Source organism: Rhipicephalus microplus, chromosome 9 (assembly GCF_043290135.1).
Source record: "Rhipicephalus microplus isolate Deutch F79 chromosome 9, USDA_Rmic, whole genome shotgun sequence".
Classification (NCBI taxonomy): Eukaryota; Metazoa; Arthropoda; class Arachnida; order Ixodida; family Ixodidae; genus Rhipicephalus; species Rhipicephalus microplus.
Window position 1 is genome coordinate 125,359,978 of NC_134708.1, and position 24,162 is coordinate 125,384,139.

The 24,162-nt window shown below is 46.3% G+C and overlaps 1 protein-coding gene across 3 annotated transcripts in view; it reads right to left on the reverse strand.

Annotated features, from left to right (window-relative positions):
* Nucleotides 1–24,162, reverse strand: part of LOC119163047 (uncharacterized) — a 512,110-nt gene that overhangs the window by 232,688 nt on the left and 255,260 nt on the right. Inside the window, exon 1 of one of the 3 annotated variants that reach the window (XM_075874278.1) lies at nt 10,173–10,280. The exons of the other annotated variants lie outside the window; for them this stretch is intronic. Within the exon in view, the coding sequence (XP_075730393.1) occupies nt 10,173–10,277 (105 nt within the window). The 5' untranslated portion in view covers nt 10,278–10,280. Of the gene's footprint in view, nt 1–10,172; nt 10,281–24,162 lie in introns of those variants that run through there. 3 annotated transcript variants of the gene reach the window in all.

A 24,162-nucleotide genomic window follows, 5' to 3' on the forward strand; every position in this document is an offset into this window, starting at 1 on the left:
GCTCGCACGTTCTTCCGTGGCCGACCACTCTACAAATGCTTGCCACACAGAATAGCCGCACGCACTATTGGCTGCTCGGGGCGTAACAACAAAATACCAAGTCATTTTTCGATGCTGCACGGAAGCAGGCCCGTAACTGTTGCTTTTCTTTTTTATCGTGACAAAAATCTTGACAAACTTTATATGCTTTTCTGCAGCCATTTATGTCGACGAGCGCATTTCAGTCGCGACATCTTAGCGGTATCCAATTTGCTACTTGCGCAGCCTACGTACCCCATCGTCGATGATTGATTTGTGGGGTTTAACGTCCCAAAACCACCATATGATTATGATAGACGCCGTAGTGGAGGGCTCCGTAAATTTTGACCACCTGGGGTTCTTTAACGTGCGCCCAAATCTGAGCACACGGGCCTACAACATTTCCGCCTCCATCGGAAATGCAGCCGCCACAGCCGGGATTTGATCCCGCGACCTGCGGGTCAGCAGCCGAGTACCTTAGCCACTAAACCACCGTGGCGTAGCAGGTGCCCCATCGTCGAAGAGCGCCGATCAAGAGCGTCGTCTGCTTGCGTCACAATACAAATGGTTCACACCGTCCACTCAATTCGAGCTGCATGCATGCAAAAGCGCGGGAGCCTTTCAGCGCCACGCCAGGCCACGCTGGCAGTGTGCACATGGTGAACTACAGGCCAACTATTTAGCGAGCGGATGGAGTAAGCCTGCTCCGTAACTCTATACCACAATGCAACACCCTGGTTCAACCAACGCCTACAAGCGGCGGCACATGCACCGCCGGCCCCGCGCTACGAAAGTCCTGTTTCAATCGTGAGTACTGTACATCGCTGATACTGGTGCTTTCATGAAAAGAGTTAAACAACACAAATATGACGCCACAAAACAACGCGTGGCCTCGACTGCCCACGCTGAACCCGCGGAATCTACAGACCACCAAATAGACCTGTGAAACTCGTGTGTTCTGGCCAAAGAAAAAAAACCTGCATCTTCCCACGGGGAGGTGCTCGAGTAAATGCGTCGCAGAGTGGTGAGGGTATTGCGTGAATGTTGCGTAATTGTTTGGGAATGCTTAAGCGTTACTTCGCCTTTATTATGCTTATTTATTGAATGAAGAAGGAGCATTGCCTTGATAGAGTAGTGGGACGCTGATGTTGGGTTGTTCCCCCCCCCCCCTCCCTATTGGTTGAAGGTGCTTTTGCTGCCATCGCACCTACTCGAGTCAAGCAAAGCGTCAAGTCAAGCGAAAGCCAAGTAAAGACGCCCTTGAATGAATGGTCGATCCAGTGCCTCCGTATACGGCGTGGTCAATGAACGGTGTGCAGCGCGAGCAGTCGGTTTTTACTAGCAGAGCGTCGGCCTTGCGACGCGACAGAATGGGGGGAGCGGCAGTTGGCACGAGACGCGAGCATGCGCAGTAGGGGTGTATACACCACCGCTGACGCCGGATTTGCGAGCACGTGCGACTATAAAATGCTCCGAATTTAAAAGAAGCTTGCATCATGCCTGCACCTGGAATCTAGATACACACGACTGCACATACGCTGAACAGGACTGATGGCACACTTCTGACAATGTACTCTCGCTGTTTACGTCACGCATTTAGGCGTACTTAAATACGCTGTGCCATGTGGCCTTTGTTGTGAACAAGGCTCCCTCCCATATCGGCCCACGCAACGATTCTTGAGGGCCCCAGAGCGATCCGACCGGCGCAGAAGCTACACAACTATACGTCAAAAATTTTCTTACCGACCGCACAATCGCTGTGCAGGTAAACGAAGAAAAAGCACGCACGCGGTGTGTTCAACGAGGCGCTCCGCAAGGGTCAATTGTCACCGACACTCTTTCCCCTCGCTTTCAATGGTCTAACGCGGGAATTCAAGATTTGTACCAAACCTTCATTTTGCAATATATGCGGATGGCATAACCCTCTGAGCCGGAAGGGGTTCCCCATCAGAAATACAACACACACTACGATCAGCCATTGACACCACTGCTGGATAGGACTTACTCTATCCAGTGTCAAATCTGAGTTAATCGTCGTCACAAACGGGAAACTTTCGAACGCTCAGAAAGACCGTCATCTCGTTACACTCTCCACAAAGAATGACCCTATTCCCAGAGAGCCCTGCATAAAAGTGCTAGGCTTCTGGTTGCAAGATGACGGCAAGTCTAAGGAGTGGCTCCGACATACAACAGTTACAGCAAGTACACCGTCTTTTCAAACGCACAACGCGAAAGTTGAGAGACATCAAAGAACACCAACTCAAGCGCATGACCCTAGCCTAAATAATTCACCGCGTCACGTATACATATCTATATATTGGCATCATCAAGAGCCAAAAATCGAAGCTCGAGACCCTGCTTCATCAGATTTCTCGCACGATACTGGGTACCCTCATGCAAAGCCTGATAGGGTTCAAGGAGCCGCGATCCTCCCAAACCTCGACGAGTAGGCTCAAATTCACCTCGAAGCAAAATTCACGGGCCTCAAACATTACGCACAAGGATACCCTTTGCTTCATGAATTAGGCTACGACATATCTCCACCTGTCGCACTTGAAGCAACCCGTCCCAATGGACGACGCTGGACCAGATCACCGTCGAACCAGTACCGCGGCACATGGATCGAGATACTCAAACAGGACGACGCGAATCACGAGTGTAACATCTCCATTAAACCGCAGGAGAGGGCATCTTGTATACGGATGCATCTCCGTCTTATACTGGCGAGGGCTTTCGAACGGGAACAGCTTCCAATAGACTACCACTGTCGTGGGGCTTCCATTACAACATTGGTAAGCAATACATTGCGGAAATCACGGCCATAGTAGAAGCAGTAACCATGCACAACCCAAATGCCCGTAATTTACTGATACGCACAGATAGCCAAGCAGCCTGTCGAGCCCTCGCGACAGGTGATATTAGAGACGCCCATTACAGCAAACTTACGAAGCACTTAGCCGACCACCTTTGTTACGTGTTCCTATACAGTGGACAGCTGGTCACTCTGAGATCAGAGGGAATAAAGCAATGTCCCGCGCAAATCTCCCACACCCTCCTCTGTGGTGGCCGGATTCACTGAAGTGCACCGAGTTACTTGCTATGGCACGTTGAGACAAGCGCGAACGATTAGACGAGATGCGCAACAATCACAGGGTTTACCCCAATCCTCTTGATGACGAAATGCGACGCAGCCCTGATAAGGCTTGCCCAAACCCACTCTTTAATGACACCACACATTCACACTACATAAAAGGCAAGGACGAGTATCCTGCTTGCACGGCCTGCAGTGGCTTCCCGGATAACACTCACGTTTTGTGAGACTGTCCGGGTGGTCGCGCAGCCATGAGCGAAAGCCTCAAGCGCGTACCTGTAAACCTGAGACCTGCGGCCCTGGAGGAATGGCTGTCGGACTTCTCACAGACATCATGACCACACTGCTCGAACATTTAAAGCTTTTAGGCCTGTCTGGTGGCTAGGCCTTCTTTTTTTTTATTTATGAACCCGGACTCGAGTTCGTTTATTTCTAATGAAGTTCTCTCTCTCCCATATCGGCAACTGAAACGTCAGTATACTTTGTGTTCTATATAGGGATAGGGGTATCCTTTCGCGTTCACACTTGGAAGCAAGAGTTATGTGATGTTTTTTTTTTTTTTCTCACACGCCTTCTGGCAGCTCACTGTAGTTGCAGCTGAGAGAGAGACTTTTTAAAGGGACACTAAAGTCAAATAACAATTCACGTCAGAGTGAAAGCTCAAACTATGACATCTAAAACAACAATATTGCCAACAAGAGTACCCTGCTTACGTACCAAGAAATTACAGTAAATGCACAATAGCACAAGCACCGCAGTAGGACTTTTTCAAAATGATCCCGATGACATCAGAAGGACCGCCTACAATTAATCACCAGTAATCGATCTAACTGCACTAAACAAAGAACCTTCCGTACATCAAGAAACGCAATAAAATGCTGCTTGTTCGTTGTTGCTTGATTCATGGAAAAAAAGAACCACCGGAATTTACTATGGGGAATGGCACGAGTGGTTCAAAAATTCAATTTTCGCGTGGTTGGATGGTGGGTGAAATGTTGGTGGTGTAACGAATACTTTCATTTTCTGTACGCACCTGATTTTCAATCATATCCGGTTTTCAATATACATTCAGGTCACTCCACCGATGGGTGGTTGGGGCTGTGTCAAGCTGTCATTGCTTTTTTTTTTTTTCGGCCACCTTTTTTCACCGTAAATGTTTCTTTGGTGAAAATAAAGTTCTTTGATTCATTCATTCATTCATTCACTGATCGATGGATTGATTGATTGATTGACTTAAGTATAGTTTCTTTCCCCGCACAATAGAGAATTATGGAATTCCTTACCTGGTCACATTCAATCACTCCTCCTGAATGATTATGTGACTATTGTTCAAAATCACTATATAACAAAAGCTTAATTCCTTTATTGTTACGGTTTTTTATTGTTTTCTTGTTACTGCTTGTGTGCCTTTCTGTTGAATGAATGAATAGACTTTATATTAAGTCCGGCAGTTGCGGTTCTTTTTTTTTTTTCGGCCGTGTATAATCCCACTCATGCAATAACCCGTTTACTGGACTGCAGTGGGTAAAATAAATAAACAAATAAATAAGAAACTATCACTGGGGCATATGAGCCGCCACAGTGGAGCTCTTCAGGACACCACAGCGCAGACTGGGCTATCCTCAGCATTACGTAGTGCAACTAAAGAGCTCATAACAAGGTCGCCCACCAAATTGCAGTCATGTATCAGCATACTGTGCTTGTACATACCTGAAAAATAAACTCTTAAAGCATATTCCGCTGAAAATGAGCCCTAGATGTCACCGCCGACGGACTGCAGAGCGACCTCATAAAGAGTGAAGACGTCGTCTGGTACCCCAGTTTCAGCTGCTGCAAATCGTTCAATTGTCAATGCCGAACTGAATAAAGTTGAAATTGCTCCATTCTACACGCAGCTGACTACGAAACAAGCTCGTTGCCGGGAATACAAACGCTCGCAAGACAAACGGCTTGTTACGTCACGGCTCGCGCCTGTGTTGTCAAACTCTCGGGCCACTCGCGCGTTCATAAAAGAATACCTAATTAAGTGCCCCACCAATAGCGCTGAATATCAGCCAGCTTGTCTGCGAATGTTCAAGAAATAACCTGCATAGCACAGACAATGAGCAAAACTGGTTGTGATGGCCTCTTTGAGACTGTCGAAAGAAGGCCACTTCGTAGGCTGCTCATTGGTTAACTTCATATCTTCATCTAGTTAAGTTTTAGGTTCTGTGGACAGGCGGAAAACTATCCTGACCCCGACGCCTATACACATGGGTGTAAATACATATCTGTAAATAACTAAAAAATTGTTTTGATATTTAGCATATAGGTCTGACGGTGCACATCTCAGAAGTGACACCATCTACGGTCCTACACGGGTCATAGATGTTATCGACTTCATATGCACTTCATTGCATTCACGTTTCTCCTAGCAAGCGTATGAGGGCAGTAGGCAGCAAACCGGAATCTCGTCCTGGGTACAAATTAACCATCGTTACACATCTCTGCCTATGGTAAAGTTAATAGCCTATAGCCGCAAGTTCTTCAACAAACCCTTCTCTACAAGACACCTTAGGCAAATTAAAATATTTACGAAAAAATTCAGTACATCCCACGCACCTTGGAAATGGACGCTACGCAAAGCATGCGGAGAAAAGGGGATTCCGTCATAATTTCTTATTAAGCGAAACGTTACGAAATGACGCTAAATATACGTATGTACGCAAAAAGATATCTGCAACAACCGCATATGTTTTGTAGAGTAAGTTACACTGCAGCCATGGTTGATCAGTTTCGCGTAACTTATGGTGGGCAGTTTTGCGCAAGCGCAAGGAGAAGTGACGTCACACGGCTCACAGCTGGCGCGGCGAATGCCTGGGAGCTCCTGGAGTTACGTGCCACAAGTGGGCTGGCGCGTGATTTGCGTGAGACCACTCGCTCGCTAGTCCGTTCATCTATCCATTAATCCATCCGTCCGTGATTAGTCCATCCTCCCGTCCATTCGTAGTTCCCGGCCGCTACGCATATTCTGGCGTAGCCGAGCCAAGCCACTGCTAATGTTTATGTAACCAGTTTACACCTGCCTAACGATGCCACTAGCAACATGATTATTAGCAACACCAGAAGCGGTAATCTGATACGTGACGCATGTGCTCGCGAGAATGGCAGCCCTGGACACTGCTGCATGAATCCACTTCAATGATTGGCGCTCCACTACAACTGACGTAAAGCCGACGAGGCAAAGGTATCATACACGTACGTATATGATGTTTATGAAATCGTATAGCCAAGCATTCCAGCCATAATTGACGTTTCACCATCATTACGCATGAATAGCGTATTTTTCCAAAGCATTACCGAAACCTCTGTGGCAGAATACTTTACTGCATCGCAGAATGCCTGGGTTCGACTCCACCTGGTGACCAGATATTTATTCTTCGCATTCGTCGAGTCAATACTGCTGATGTCAGCATTTTTCTTAACCTTCAAATGGCCAATGTCTGTTCTCGCCGTTCATGGGTAACTGTCAATCACCTGTGGCACATAACCGCCACAGAAAAGATTCGACGACGTATGCGATGGGATGTCATGACCAGCGAGCTAAATTTCTCAAGGCATCTCTCTCTCCCACACTAATTTTGGTTTGACCCAAGTTGACGGGGGTGGCGGGATCACGAGAGTACCGAGATATTCGACAGACAGACAGCACGCAAAGAAATGCTTCACATTTTATAATAATAATAATAATAATAATAATAATAATAATAATAATAATAATAATAATAATCAGTGCACGCGGCTTTATTTGACAAAGGTCGGGATACGATTGTGGGGCACGGGTACTTCTCTAACATGCACTGGCATTGCATAGTAAAAAGAACGGCAGTACTTCGCCTCCGTCACAATGTGAGCGGCGCTGTCGTGATCGAGCCGCGTCCTTCATGGTAGCACTGGAGCCCCGATAGCGCATGCAGTATCACCGCGCCGGCTAGGTTTAGAAAGTCGCAACTGTCGCTGCAGTGTCTACAGCCCCCACAGTGCACAGGCTTTTGCAACAGGTTTAGCGTGGCTTTTAAAGCATCAACAGCATCCTGGTATTCGCAGTGCCCACGGCCCATAGGTGGCGCGCCGTGCAATCCAAGATGACTGCGGAAGGATGATCAACCCGTGAACTCGCATAAGAAAAGATAATACCCACGAACGTACTCCCCGTGCCGCTTTCACCGGGTTAACTCTTTATAGTCAAGTGAATGTATATCGAACCAAAGTGCTTTCCCAAGCAATAGGAACTGCTGAATGTTCGCTACCTCTTTCTCGTCGCAGTGCAAAGGGTGGGTGGTGTCAGCTGATCGACCATGTATTAACGATGCTTTGTACAATCCTGTGCGTTCTACAGAAAACTGCGCGAACCAGACTTCGCGTAAGAACTGAACGGCACTCCGAGATAATTTGTGCCGAGCCTGCATGCCTGGCGGATTTGCCGCAGTAGTAGGCCACTAGCGAATAGCGCGCCGTCACGACTGCACAGGAGCGAATGTTTAACGTAGCGATGGTTTGCAAGCATATTACGCCGTCGTTACTTGCGCTGTAAGCTGCTTCTTCAACAGAACACAAGCATATAATTTCCCATTAAGAAGCAGTTGTGTCACAGCCATAATCAGACTCTAACAGTGGATGTTGGATGTTGCAGTGCGATCGAAACGAATACACGCGTACGCTTTTCGAAACGTCAGAAAAAATTTATCGAACAACAACGTCGTTCAGACGGCACCAGTGAAGTTCAGGCGAAGTTAGCGTGGACTGTAGTCGTAACTGCATATTTCATCGCTATAACCATTTTGCTTCGCTGGTCGAGCTGGGCGGCATGCGGCGCTTTGTAATATCCACTCTATTGGGATACAAATGCACAAGAAAAAGTATGCCGTTATTTTGAGTTCGCTGAAGGATATTATAAAATAATTACAACAAAAATGACTTACGAGCATGAAAAAACATTAGCGCACCGCGGGGAGTGAAGCGCAAATCTATGCTGGTGAGCTAGCAGCTCATGGTTCAGCATCGCTGTCACTCTCAGCACGTTGACAACCATCTACGTCCAGTGAAAAATCTTCGTCGTCAAACCGTTTTTTTTTTAACATCACTGCAGAAAGTTATCTGAGGAATTCTCTCCGCCAAACGACTTCAATAGCACCAACAACATGTCATTCACCACGCACAACACCCACACAGCGTCACTCATCACGTTAATCTGGGAGTGCGGAGATCATTTCGCTCTGATACACGGCAAGAAAGGAATCACTTGCAGTGTGCTGCTATCTACCAACGAACGTAAAAAAACAAGCGGCGCATCGTAGGCCAACGTTTCGAAACGCAAATCGCATGCCTGCGCTACTTTCTGCGTGCTATGAATGTTATGGGATTCATGCACTGCAAAAGCACTGACGAACGCTATTCTCACGTAAAACAAGGTGAGTTATAACTGAAATGGTCCGACGATAATATTTAACTATCCAAAGTGGCTGCAGGAAATCTCGCGAAGCTGATATGTGTACTCTGCGCGCTATATTAGAAAGCGCGAGTTGCCACCTATTTTCACGAAAACTTGCGGTCTCGCAAGAACGAATCAGATTTATCGAGTCACGGACGGTCTGGTATATTCACTGATGCACAAAACATACAGAGTGGTTTGTGTTCGTTTCTTGCTAACGCGTTAACACTGCGGCTAGCACCACCGAACAAGGCAACATTGGGAGCATCTCTCTACCGATCATTCTTGAGAGGACGCTCCTGAATTCAGCGAGGCGGCGCGACAGTCTATGAACATTGCGAATACCACGAACTATATCCGCGACATGACCTGCGAAGTGGCCGGAGGTCAGAGAGAGAGAGAGCCGCCCGCCCCGGGAACAAACGCGCGTTGCCAAGCGTTGGTGCCGAAAGGGACGGCGAGCGAGAACACGCGAAACCGTGGGAACATCTGGCGACGCGCGCAGCTTTCGTGCACGCCAGTAATCACTTCTCTCGCGATAGAGGTGCATAGCCGAGGGGAGAGTAGGAGACAACACACGTAGCGGTAGGGGTCGCTCACATAAATGACGCCGATGCAAGGTGTTGGTGACCGCCAGCGATTGTTGGAAAACGCGCACGTGATACGCAGGCGCACACGAAGGGAACGCGTCGCGGGCGGGAAGTCAAGGCTGACCACATCGTCGCCGCTGCGATGATCGTTCGGGGGCACGAACCCGCAGGGATGATTGATGTATGCGATCGCCTCGCAAACGCTGCAGTTTAGTCGTTCTGAATTGGCGAAGACAACAAAGAGAGAGGCAGGTTTATTTACAGAAAGGCAGAGAGGTCGGCCTAAGCGATAGGGGAGAAGAAAGAGTAATAGATGGCAATGGTGAGATAGAGAGGTGAGTATATACAATCCTTTCCGGCTGAGAAAAATGTTTTCGCTTCCTGAAAGCCTATAACCGCTGTTATGACCACAGTTCCACTGTTGGTGTCTGGCCAAGGGCCGATCACGGTCTGATTAGTTAATGACCTACTGCGCAATCGTTCAGTAGAAGAAATCAGTATTTGCCGTTCACGTGCGTATGCTGGGCAGTCACAAAATCAATCATTTTGATTTCCTTTTGATTAGGAGGAGTACAGGGCTAAAAGCGCTTGACGAGGTCCCAACCCCGTCCACAAGTTGGCAAAGCAGCAGGAATGGCAGCTATAGACCAATAGCGTCGTAGCGACGGGCTCCCTTCTTCATGTCAACCTCCAATAGACGTCCATTTTTCCAGTGCACACTATTGTTTTTAAAGAGATAATACTTGCTGAATTTGGGGTAGTAATGGTTTATCATGTATGTTACAACCCTGCTAGTAAACAAGTGCAATTAGTAACGGCGAGGTTGGTGACAGTTACTACCTTTGCCATTACAGTTACTTAAAGCTTTTAGTAACCGTTACTCAGGTAGTAAATTAGAAATGCTTTAAGAAAAAGAGCAGTAACTAGTACAACCATGTTCATGTTTTTACAATAATTCTACATTGTTACTACTGGTCAATCATGAAGTTTCATACAGTCATACCTCCAAAGGAATCGGGCACTGCCATAGTGCGATCGTTGTGCCCTTATGGGAACGACGGGAAGTACAGGCTTCGGATTGGATATCGTTAGTTACCGAACTGTCCATGGACCTTTTTCTGGAGTTTCGGTTTCGCTCTTCGCGCAGCGTGGGTAGAGGGGCACGACACAAATCACTAAAGCTTTGTTCGTTCTTCGCGCAGCGTGGGTAGAGGGGCACGACACAAATCACTAAAGCTTTGTTCGTTCTTCGCGCAGCGTGGGTAGAGGGGCACGACACAAATCTCTAAAGCTTTGTTCAGTTTCTTGATTTGCTGCGACTTTGGAGCTTTACAAGTTGCATTTGACAATTTAAGCGAGGCGTCGTCCCGTTACCGCTGCGCATTGACGTAGCGTCCCATGCCAGCGCTGGATATTGCATCGTGTTCATGTTCTTTCACAAGCGCGTCTTGCCGGAACTCGTTTAAATCGACTGCGAAAGCATGGCGAAGCTAAGTAGACGCACGGTGGCGCTACCCTGACTCGACTTTACTACAAAACGAGAGGTATGTTGAGGACAGATGCACCTGGCATCGTAGCACACGAAACGTCAAGTTTTTCTCACTCAATACAGTATTGTTATTTCCATAAATAAATAATGTGTACTTTCGAGGAATAAACAAACTTGTTTCTTCTCGTGTGTTTTATAAAATAATTCATTACATTATGATGCCCAATTCGGAAAGCAGAGCAATGCGTACCCTCGTGGTCAAATTTGTCCCTGCAGGCTTCACTCATACTTACAGAAACTTTTTGCAAGAAGGTTCACGTACAAAAAATGAAGCAAGCTTCATTTGGAAATAACTTCATCTCTTTTTGTTTTACCCTCAGCAAACAAGCGTCACGAATCTCAAGAACGTATCCACCCGCAGCAGATCCGAAACCTGCCCTTCCCATAATTCCCATGGGAGTACACACCACTGATGGAGCCCGCGTAGACAATAGCGCCAGATTCCTCTCTATAGGTATTACTGTACGAAGCTCTATGTGGTCATATTTATGTCTCTGTGTTACACAACTTCGAGTAATCTTGTGTAGTGTTTAGAAAAAGCAATTAACGAATTAGAGTACTAACTACTATAGCGTATAGCCGTCCCGTGAGCAAAATGTCACCCGGCCCTGCAACGTGTGTCATGAACGCGAAGAATACATGGACGTAACAAGTTAAGTTAAGCGACTCCCGGAGCATTCAGCTCCTACATTAAGAATACATGTCTGGTACAAGTGGGAACTTGAGTTTCAGGAGTAATTATAAAAAATGTGAACCTACAGCACTGTAATCTACTACCTGATTACGTGTACAAGTAGTCGTAGCACAAGTCCTTCAATAAGCCATATTTTAAGATGATATATCACATTTCTTTACTTTAAATGTGCCACAAGAAATCGTTATGTACAAGGGCGGACAGAAGTTACCAAACTTGCTAACATAGTTTCAGTGCAATTTAATGGTTCACTGTGCTAATACATCAGCAGCTAAAAGATATTAATTGTTTCTTCGGTTTTATGTGCCAAATTCACAATATCATTGTGAGGCACGCCGCAGTAAGGAACTTGGGATTAGTTTTGACCAACTGGTTCATTTTGATCCACCTGCCATGATAGTTTGTTGTAATTTACTAAGCTTGCTGTAACTGTACACCACGCGTTGCCGCAAAAAAGTAAGTATACCTTACTCGTTACTCTAACAAGAAAGAAGCCCGCTACTGTTACCGTTAACAAAAAAGTAACGGGTGTTACCTCTGCTGTTTCTCCCCATTCAAGTTTTTATCAATGTGTCTTTGCTGTAGGAACAAATATTAAGAATTCTTCAAATCGGAAACTTATGTTTCACACTAAACCACTCACCCAAATAAAGATTGTACCCGGAATGTTAATTTAACGAGAATTATTTGTACGAATGCACTGGCCTTTGTAATGTTATAAAAGGTGAAAGTTACACACCACACAAGATCAAAGTTACACACCACAGAATGAAGCTATTTGTTTCTCCATAAGACATTATACGCAATACGAGATTCAATTTTCCACAAAGAGATCACTGAACTCTCAAGAAATTTACAGTAATGGGCCCTTTTCCGGACAGCCCCTTCAGTAGAGCTCGTCGAAATCGGAACTGGTGGCCTTTGGCCTCCGAAATGGCCCGCTGAGGGGAAGGAAACACTTGCACGTTTGTGATACCAGATGTTGGCACTAGTCGTTCAGTTTTGGCCAGCAAAAATCGTGGCATGTGCCTTAGCGAGAGAAGCGCACGTGGGCAGATTATCTACGCGGAAAAGGCCAGCGTGCTTGAAGCAAAGTACGTGCGCAAACTCTGTAGCAGTAAAGAAAAGTCTTAAACAGCCTCGCTAGTTCAGGAGCTTGAAGGCCGCGCAAAAAGCTGCATTTAAACTTTTTTTTTAAACATTGCTTCACCTTTTGGTCTTCGCATATTTCACCACCAAGCAATAACGAGAAACGTTGCAGAGAGAAGGAAGCAAACCTTGTTTTCAAGACAAAGTTGATAGGTTTTATCAGCTTTGTAGCAACTTTTATGTAGCAACTATCATAAAATGTCACATATTGAGACATTTTTTTCAGAAGTACTCTCCTTCGTTTTACATGTTTCAGACAATGTTACATTACTATTAGTTGCGTATACATTTCATACACAAAATCTCTTCTTTAGTCTAGAGTTCAACAGAATACCATCTGGTCAGGTCAGGAAAAATAAAGGTCACTGACCAATGTGAAAACAAATGAAGAATCAAGTTTCGAGACCAGTTCAGGTCGCTTGTTCACAATGGAATGATGGCTGAGCAACAGGTTCTTATAACGTTGAGCGCATGGCGCAAAGTCCGGGAGTACACGTGTTTTTGGTGTACCATATGATCTATTTATTGTGCTACTCGTTGTCTGAATGATTAGTGGTTCGAGGTTGGGTCTCTGTGTCAAATTCTTCTCCCCAGCCATCCCGCGTGCTTTGTCCCAGTTTACCTTATCGCCCGTCTTCTCGGCATGTTCTGCGAGTGTATTTGTCATTGCGTGCCTCCTTGTAACGTGATTCTTATGTTGCTTTAGGCGCCTGCAGTAAGTGCCACTTTCGCGAATGTACAGTGTCGTCCACTCTTAGTACAAACACGACACCGCATGGCCGTGCACAATGCGGCCGCACATACCGGCGCACAGGCATCGCGCGATATCTTGTGGCGCACTGGTGCGCCGAGCTCGCTTCGCCGTGGAGTATGCCTAATAATCAGCACGCAAATTGCAATTGAGCGCGCCGCACTGTCGTTGCGGGAAAGCTCACGTCACTTACTGCAGCATGACGCCGTTTTCTACGTAAAGAAGGCGCATCTAACATGCTCTCCACAGGACGAGTGCAGCGCGCGGCTTCTTTTTTGGATGTTTCTAAATCGCACTCGCATTATTTACTCGCCTATCGCATTGTTGGGGCAAGCTAGAGGCGGCACAGGTCTCAAGCAATTTTTCGTAAAACAGTCCATGCGGTCGTCATGTAGGGAAAGGTACTGTGGAACAAATATTATCATATTTTAGAATCGGCGTCCCGATTTGTCATTATGGAGACCTGTATCAGCATCTTCCTTGAATCTGGACGCCAAGTCCGCTTCAGAAATGATTCACATATGAAAAAAAATCGCAAATACGTTTGTTAAATAGGAAGTATTATATTTCATTTTTGTTTTGTTCAACACCCCGGCCCCCCTCCCCCTGCCGCTCTTCAATCCACTCGTCCCTATGACGGCCCTTGCGGGACGAATTATTTCGTGACTCAAAACGTCGCTATAGCTGAGGTGAGCTTGAAACCTCTGGACTTTTCCTGCTTTATTTGACTGAACCCTTGTTGTCTGCGTGTATTTTTGCAATTGTTGCTGCATTGCTTTGCTTTAACGGATTTATCACAGCAAAGCCACACGTGGACATATATGAGAGACTTTGTAGAAGATGAATTCGGACAATTTCAACCAATGCTCCGGCATCTGCGATAGCACATATGGTAACACTAATTTCAACCACCAGCGGTTAATTAACGACACAAAGCTGTTATTTAACTTTTACGCAATAACACAGCCTGTCAACGAAAAAGATAGAGAATTATATGTAAAGTTAATTCCCATATTGTGCGGTTACCGCAGTCAAATGAAATAGAACAAATAAAAGAACGCCTTGTGGCTTAAGCGCACAAAAACAAGTGCGATAATTCTCATCGTGACTTAACAATTAACAATGAACATAGCTTGGAAAACAACTGCAGCCTCTCGTCGCTAGCAGCAACGAGAATGTTGAGGTTATGATAGCATCAACGACAATAGCTTTAGAGTCGTCTTGAGAACCCTTAAAAAGGGGTTAAACATTTTTAAGATTGTGTGTAGGCTAAGTATGCAGTCTCACCCATTCAGCCTTGCAGAGGATGGGTTCCCCTCGAGTCGCATGACGGTAAAAGGCGGATGCGATGGACGGCAAGATGCTGTGCGACTCTTCCAAATTCACCTACACATGAAAAACTTGGATTTTTCTGCACGTGATGTTTGAACAGCTCAGTTGTTTGCGGATGGTAAAGAGAATACAGAAGCTGTGAACAACAAGGTCCTAAAAGCTGTTCGGTGGAACAAATTGGTGATGATTGCAAAATGCCAGTGCTTGCATTACTCCATTGCCGGGAAGTATGACTTGGAGGAGAAAAAAGAATACGTAACAGTTGTCAGCAAATGGCAGGGCCACTGGGTCGAAAGAACAAGCCAGAAAGGCTGTGAAAAGTGGATTTATGCATTATCATTTAGCATACCAGGGCAGGACAATCATCGTGCGTGCGTGAAGCCCATTTTTTAGGCGAATTGTCTGAAGAGGCTGCACTATTTGTAATATTTTAGTATAAATAGACTCTCAACAGACACCGAAACCAATGTTGCGCAACCAAAACTCGGCCAGTTTGGCTTAACTTTAATGAACAAGAGAGGGCCGTGAGCTGCTCGAGAAACAGGGGTGGTCGAAATCATGCGCAGCCATTTTCTACACCAAAGCCGCTTCGCGGTCATCAATTGGATGAACCAAAGTAACACCAAGCAATTTTCAAAAATGCATGCTATTAACAGAACATCGTTCGCGCACAACTGCAGTGAAATGCAGTACGCGAGGTGCGCTTTCCTGCAACGCCGTCGCCGCGCCCTCAGTCGCTACTGACGTGCTGATAAATAGAGGTGCTTCACGGCAAAGCCAGCAAGGCGCGCCTCGCAACAGGCCACGCAATGTCTGTGCCGTGGTAACCTCCGTGAGCTGTGCATGTTGCATGCGTCGCTATCTTCCTGCGAGAGCAGTTTTGTGCGTGCCCTGCACTGCTTGGTATGTGTTGCGCGTTTTCATCATGCCCACATGTTGCGTTCCCAGCTGTACGAGTGACTACAGAAAATGAGAGATACCTGAGCAGCGGGAGGCATGGAACCACGCTATTCCTCGTGCGGATATGCACTTCCATGAGGAGGACATCCTGAAGAAGACTTTCACACACGTCATCAATAGTAAGAAGGTACAAAGCACCAGAGGAAAGTGGGACCTCGTCGAAGAATGCGTTCCACGGATATTCCTGAATTTGCCCGCTTATCTTTGAAAACCCGCGACAAAGAAGCGAAAACTGCCCGAGAGGAGTGGGGTACTTTCTAGAACATCATCGGCGAAAAAGAATAGACTATCTCCGAGCACTGAACTCGAAGACGGCGAAATAATTTCCGACATGCTATCAGCGAGAAGCGTCATAATTTCGCTTCAAGACATAAAAAACGTTTGTTTGACCGCTGCATGCTGGCGGAAAGTTGTTGAGGATGTCGAGATAAGACACCTTGTGGTGTTTTTAGAGCTCAAAGAAGAAAAAAGATTGCCATTTGTGGAGAAATGCGTAGTCGTCGCAGAATGCATGACAGTCACCATTAGCAGCCGTCACCATCGCTTAGCCAAGTCGCCCGGCAATGCAGATACCATCACCCATTTGGCCGAACTTCTGAAAAACATAGAAAAACCGAAAGTGTGTATGTTGTCCCAATGCGTCAGCAGGCAGCCTCGTGAGTAATGACTACGAAGTGCTCACCGATACCTCAAAGTGTGGTCCCTGCTCGGAGCTTTGGCTTGAGCTGTGTTAACAGGTTTCATCAGAGGAACTAAAGAAGAAACACAGGAAAAACATGCTTAAGAAAAGTGCCACGCGCGCAGCTTTTCGACGGTGTAAGTTGCTACAGAATGTGACTGACACGAAAAAAAAAACAGCTAACTACAGAACCAGACAAAAGCCACGGGATTGCGCCACAAACTTCTCATTTAATGTAAGGAACAAAACAAACAGTGACAAGAGAGGATACAAGACAATTTAATTGGGTTTTTGGCCCCTGAAAATTAATTGCGAACGTACATCAACTAGCAACCAACGGACAGACTCGTATGTTGCACTATCAAGCATCGTAAATCGTGGGCAGTACAGAAAGCCATAATTATACTGTGTTTGCCTTACACCGCTAAATATTACGCAGTATTAAGTTTCTGCGGCAGCACAACAAGAAATCCCGATAATGTACTGTTGGCAAAACTCTTTCAGAACGGCCGCCACGGCGTCTTGCCACGACGACTGCGCGTTTTCGTCCGCTTGAAGAAGCTTGTTGCGCCGCCAGCGCCACCAAACCGGAAGTTGTTTCGGCGCCGTGTGACGGGTCGTCTGACGAGGGCAGTTTTGCAACTTACTTAGTTCTAGAAACGTCGGGCCACACCACGCGCGCTGGCGCCCCGCGGTGCACGGCCCCGCGGTGCTGTGTTCGCACCAGGAGTGGACGACACTGTACATTGGTTCGGAATAGACACATGGGATCTTTTAGGTCACACCAGGAAAGAGTTGCCGAGGGAAAGGATCCTTCAATCTGAGCAAGTCAGCCTTCAGCTTGCTCGCTGGCACTTGCACGATCTGCACTCCACGTGTTTTTTTTTTTTTTTTTACAGGGAACACACTGAATAGATACATGCTATGAACGTCACCTTTATAACGGGGCGGTGGCATGTGTGCCACCGGGATCGCAAAAAAAAATAATAATGAAATGATAACTTTCTTTTTATGTTGCTGCTTCGATTGAATCAGTCTTCTTATAACAAAAAAAAAATAGTTCCATCTCTGCCTCTTCAGGAAGAGTGACCTCATTTTCTCACTATTTCTGTCCTTGATCTCTACTTTCCTGCTACCAGTACTCTAACCGTTTCTTACTTGCTTCTATCACGGACGTGTTTAGCTTTCCATGTCAGTCCCTGAAACCCGAACCCTCATGCAGGCTTGTAACCACACGTATACCTGAGTGGATATCGCCGCATTCAAGCTGAACATATTCCATCGTTTCCTTAGCTCCCCCACAGCATGTGCAATGTTCCATCTTCTTTACCGAATCTCGTTTTATGACTACGCGTTCTTAAAACAACCCGACCTCGCTTCGAACAGTAGCGCGCTTCCCCTTGAATTATCATAAAACCTCTCCCGCCTTATTGCGTTCTTGCCCTTTCGGTAGTTACTGAGAGCCGGCTTCTTTCCCCCCGCTGTCACCCAATAAATCCTCTCCGCCTATCTGACTTCTCGCTTAATGCTCCTTGTTACCATATCACCCACACTACCAGCCTTATATTTACTGGTGAGCTTCCTAGTTCTTTTTCTCCACTTTGTATCCCCGCTCTTCCTATACAAATAACCTACGGCCCATCTACTCTCCTTCATTTTCCTAAGCCTCTCTTCAAATCTCATTTCGCCCTGAGCTTCCCTTACTTCAAAGACTGTCCTCCCCGTATCCCCCTTAGCAGTCTCATTTGTCGTCTTCCCGCCAGCACCCAACGCGAGACGTCCCACAGTCCTTTGATTGACCTCCGATTTCATGCACACGACTGAGGTCCCAAATGTAAGCCCTGAAACCATTACGCCTTTCCACAGACCTCGAAGCACTTCGTACCTATTGTATCCCCATAACGCCCTGTGCTTCAATATTGCAGCATTCCTCCTTTTCTTTGCTGCCAATGTCTTTTCTCTGTATCTTCATATATCTATCTGCCTCGTTTACTCATACACCGAGGTACTTGTACTCACTTACCCTCGGTATTCCTTGGCCCTGTTTTGAGACCGCCTGGTCTTCGTGATCATTGAATACCATCAATCCACATTTTGTTGCACTAAGTCCGAGAGCCTCGCCTTCCCTTCCGCATATATCTCCCAGCCGCTGTATATCGTCGTGGCAGTCCACAAATAGGAAAATATTGTCTGCATAACATTGACCTGGGAGCTTCTGCTCAACCATCACACCAGCCTGTTTTTGTGCAGATTAAATCCCACGTTGCCACCTTCTATCGCTTTTCGCATCTTCACCATGTACAGCATGAATAACAGTGGAACAACGGACACCTCTCTCTCAGCCCCTTGTTAATTTCAGCGCTGTCGTCGCCACTCATTCCTTCCCATTCTATGCAAACTATTTTCTCGGTATATTTCTTTCAGGAGATGTATACAGTCGTCATCTATGCCCACTTCCTTCAGTACATCCCACAAAATTTCCTGATTAATGTTGTCATATGCCCCAGTGATGTGCAGGTAAGCTACGTATAAGGGCCTGTTTTCTATTTTAGATATTTTTATGCACTGAGTAAGAGCAAATCGGTTATCGTCGAATTGCCTGTCGATGCGGAATGCATTTTGACGTTTTCCCAAAATGTTATTTTGTTCTGCCCACGTTTCTATTTTTAATTTTACTGCCTGCATCGCCAACCTGTATAGCACCAATGTAATGGTTAGTGGTCTATACGAGCGAATGTTAACCTTTTTCTCCCTTGCCTTTGTAGATTGAGTTCATTCTACTTTTCCGCCAGTTGTGTAGTATTTCCTTCTCCTGTAAGCACTTTTCTACAAATTTCAGCAGTGCTTCTTCTTTAGTGCTGTTTCTTTGTTCGTTAATCAGGCGGACGGGTACCCCACCAAAGCCCGGAGTCCATCGGCCTTCTTCTAATTGAAATTCTCAAATACTGCCTATTTCTCCGTTGCACTTTTTTTCACACTTTCACTCAGCGGGGAAGTCCCCTGGGAGACCTTTTTAAACGAACCTGCTGTTACCTTTCAGATATAACCTCGTGTTTCGTACCTTTTCCTTTTATTTGCTCATTCATCTACCATATGTTGCTACATTGTGACAGACTTCCTACCACCCCACCATGGTGGTCTAGTGGCTAAGGTACTCGGCTGCTGACCCGCAGGTCGCGGGATCGAATCCCGGCTGCGGCGGCTGCATTTCCGATGGAAGCGGAAATGTTGTAGGCCCGTGTGCTCAGATTTGGGTGCACGTTAAAGAACCCCAGGTGGTCGAAATTTCCGGAGCCCTCCACTACAGCGTCTCTCATAATCATATGGCGGTTTTAGGACGTTAAACCCCACATATCAATATATCAGACTTCCTACCTAGCGCTCTTCGGTGGCTCCAAAGTATTCTACAGGCGCGGCCCTCTTTTCGCGAATCTTTGTCATCCTTCAATTTTTGCCTCCACCATTTTTTCTCCCTCTAAATATATTTCCAATATTTGGTTGACTTCATCCTGTGGACGCTTCTCCCTTTTTGCCCCTGTCTGTGCTTCCGTGATGCCGCAGGTCGCTTCTCGATCGCTTCAGGATTTCTCCATTCCACCAACTTTGAAGGCTTTCTCTTTCCTTTTCAGCAAATCGTTTTCTTCTCTCTTTCCATCTCCCTCGTCATTAGATGCAACAGCTCACTATACTACCAGTGTTCACCCGGTAGTTTTCCTACTTCGTTTTTGACTCTTGCGGCTACATTTGTTATTTGTGTGTCATTTAAATAGGAGCTTGCAAACTTTCACTGTATGTTCTTATTCTCCATTTTATATCCCATTTCCAATGTTATGCGTTTATGATCGCTACCCAAGCTATTAATGCCTTCCTAGTCCATTCTCGTTCGCCATAGCTTCCCTCTGTCATAAGACAATAATCAATGCTCAATTACCTGTGTCCGACTTCCCCCGTAATCCGCCCCTCACACTTAGCATGAACTATCTCAACACTATGTCACTCGCAGTGATCTAGCAATAACCTGCCATTGGAGTCTGATTATCCGTCAAGGTCCTGTAATGAGTATTCATATCCCCTAGAAGGATTATTTCGGCCCCCTGCCCAAATTATCCGATATCGGCACCTATGCAATTCAGTGTCTCCAAATTCTTTTCCTTGCAGTCATTCCCGGTCCACAAGTAGGCCACATATAGCCACGTTTCCTTTCACCCTATAGACCCAAGTTTGCGCAGCGCCGTTCGCCGCCCAAACGTATAGAGAGGGCAAAGCTCCGGTCGCTCGGACGAGCCGCGCTTGCTTGGTTTTCCCTTGCGCGCCCGGAAAACGTGTTCCTTCGAGCTTTTATCTCGCATTTCGCTCCTTCGTCCTCCTGGAAAGCATGCAGGCCCACACTCCTGCTGCATTGTGCGCAGCTACAAAAGTTTAAAAAATGTCTCAGCGCTGAAAACTGCCCGTGAAGTTCTACCGTTTCCGATGCAAGCAGAGGCAGAAGCAAGGGGTCAAGAGTGTAAGTTTGTCGACACTTCCACGGTCTCGTCACATTGAAGAATTTTTTTTTATCGTGCACTCTATTACCAACTAATAGCGGCGAGAAACATGATGGCTGGACTCATATGAAAAGGAAGTGTGTTTGTAAAATAAAACTACAGCAAAATGACAACAGCTGTACATTTCGAGATTGGACATCGACTTTCCGAGACAACCATTTCTAATCCGAAAGCGGCGGAGCTTGCTAGCTTAATACACCACTGTTAAAATACCGTACCGTGTGCCCTGCAAATGTTTTATTCAGCTGATGGCTGTAGACTTCTCGTCACCACTCAGTGTCAACAGATTTATGCTGCGGGTTCGCGCTCAGCGTTTATATGTACAGGTCTTTCAAGCAACACCCACCGATAAGTTAGCAGGCTTAGTTGTTGCGATGCTATAGGATTGAAGTCACAAGTTCGAATTCCTCATACACCAGCTGCATTTTCATGGGAGCGAAACGTAGTAACACTGTGCTTAGATTTAGGTGCGAGAATGGCAGGCAGAGCGTGTCGGTTTTGCATATGTCAAGCGTATGGTGCGATGAGACAGAAGTGGCGCTCGGTGAAGTGGCGCACCCTGTGTCCGTTGTCGTCATCGCCTCTTTCACTTCAAACACACATATGTGCACAATAAAAATTGGTTCCAAATTGGCATGTTACGCCGCAAATGTCGTCGAAAGACGATAGTCTTGCGTCTGGAGAGAGTGAACAAAACGTTTATTTGATGTTCTGCGCAAGGGAATTGGTAAATGCTATTCGGGATGCATGCGCTGCGTTTGAGTGCCTCGAGCATGTAGCGGAGGTGAACGAGCGCATCGAGGCACGTCAGACACAAGTGCCGTCAGGCAGTTATCTTCCAAAACGAAGGCGTGCAGCCAGCGGAGAAAGATGCGCGCCAGTCTCGGAGGTGATAAGGTGTAGAATGGGAAGCGACGGGCACGTGCCACGACTATGCCGTCGTAGCAAAGCGTTGGAAACACCTTTTTGAGCATCGCATTGCACTATTGCACTGTCAGCGCAGCGCGATAAACGCTACATTCATTACACTTACTTGTGTGTGCCTCTTCTAGTATAAAGGCAGACATACAAAACATCGAAGCGTTGTTGTGGTTCCTCAAATATGCGCAATCATTGCTTTTTAATTGACAATCGCACAGCTATGAACGCTAAACCTTGAGCCATATTGGTGGGCGCTGCTGATGGGGTCGGCCGTTTGGTGCCGTTTGAGGTATTGTTAGGGCGAACAAACAGACAAATGTACAGACAGACAGACAGACAGACAGACAGACAGACAGACAGACAGACAGACAGACAGACAGACAGACAGACAGACAGACAGACCAAAGTTTTTCCGTCGAAGGTCCCCAAGAAAGATTATCGTCTTTAAAAAGAACCCAAGGTGACAGGAATAAACTGGAGCCTCACACCACAGCGTGCTTCCTAATGATACCATGGTTTTGGCTTGTTCTTGCATGCGCCTCAACCGCGGTAATATACAGCCGCCGCTATGAATACGAACTGAAAAAAGAACCAAGACAGCAATAAAAGTTTCAATGGTGTCACGAAAATACACGCGGTTATCAGGGGAAAATCACGGCGTAACGAAAAACATGCTCGATCTTAAGTGTATTGTATAACATGACGAAGACCGAGCGAGCTGTAAAAAAAAAAAAAACACAGTGACGTTCGAATCGGTGAACACGTTGTGTGATCAGGCATGCATATTATCTGAAATGTAACATGCAGTGCAGGAAACACGCATGGTCGAAGTGGGCATAAACTACTTTTTTTGGTGTGCGCATCACTATGCTTTCAGAGCAGCTGTATGGAAAAGTACAAGGTGGCATTGCACTTACGATACGACGTTTTTAACATCCGTACGCGAAAAAGCGTTTCAATTTTTAGAGGCCCTTTAACGTCCAACTTATAGGAGAGAGAGAAAACCCTCTACTTAATGGGAAAGAATTGAACAGGTGTATACAAATCTCGGATTTTTCTGTTGTGCTTACGATCAGAGGGGTGGGCAGAAAAACACGGGGCAAGGGGGCCAATTGTTGTAAGAAGGAAGTAGGGACGAGGGGGGGGGGGGTGAGCAAAGAAAATCAGTTTTCTTTATTGCAGACAAAATCGTTGTTTATACAGTTGCGGCCTCTTGAAGCACTTCAGACGGCTACGTGCTTTTTGCAGCACTTGATGGATAATACAAAAGACTCGTAATAAAAGTTGTACGTGGAAGTTCTGCCTCTCGTATCCTCCAGAGTGCTCCTTAGCCCGAGGCACATCATTGGGTGTGCACTGGATGACATAGTTTCTAACTGGACGTTGTGAAATCAATCCTGCAGACGCATATAGCTGTGCCGACAGACGTGGCGCGGGACTCGGGAGGGTGCATGAAAAGTCGAGATCGTTGGTAACCTATATATAGGGGGAAAGAGGTACGACTAATTCAACAGTAACTATTCAAATGGGAAACTGAAAATCAGACATGAGTTTTTGGCTCTTGGGCGGCGACGTGCGCTCGTAGAGACTTCTTATGTGTGCATGTAAGTACAGTTAAACTTTGTTAAACTGACCGACAGTAGCCAAACATGCAAGTAGAAATTTCATCGCGCGCCTCTTGAGCCTTTCAACCGACCTCAAGCAAAATGCACAGTTTATTGAGCTGCGACTGCTCAGAGCAACCTTGTGACATGCAATAGGCGGTCACACTTACTGCGGCAACTACAGAAACATTCCGGTTCAGAAACCAGAATAGTTCTTAAACTCATCGATCATTCTTACTTTAGAAATAAAGACAACGCACTCGTAGAACATTTTCTATCGTTTGTATGGTGTGGGAACCACAGGCGAAATATCTTACATTGCAGTTGACGGGCGGGCGCTTTGCTGAGGGACATGCATGTCCGTGTGTGATAGCCTCAGTGGCATCGCACGCAGTTTAATCGTATTTGTCGGGTTTACCGTCCCACGCTAGGATTTTGAGGGCGCATAGTTTCTGTACATGTCCATGCCCCAAAATCTCGATGGAGAATATGATCAATTGCACTCCCCTTGACCCATTTACTTTTTTTGTTTTCGTCGCAACGAAACAGCCACATTTTTATGGCCTGTGCAACACATAAACGGACTAGCCCAGCCAAGAGTATTTCTAGAGTAAAGTAAATATTGCCAATATCGCTTGTACAAAAACCACCGATGCGAGGAGATGGACGAACCTTCCTCCCGAAACTAGATAGTGCTTATTCCAAGAACATTTCTTCACTGCAAAGGAGGTGCGCACTCGGCCAACTGCGTACAATGGTCTCCTCGTACACACACTTTACACTGCGGCACAAGAAACGCTCCACTGATCA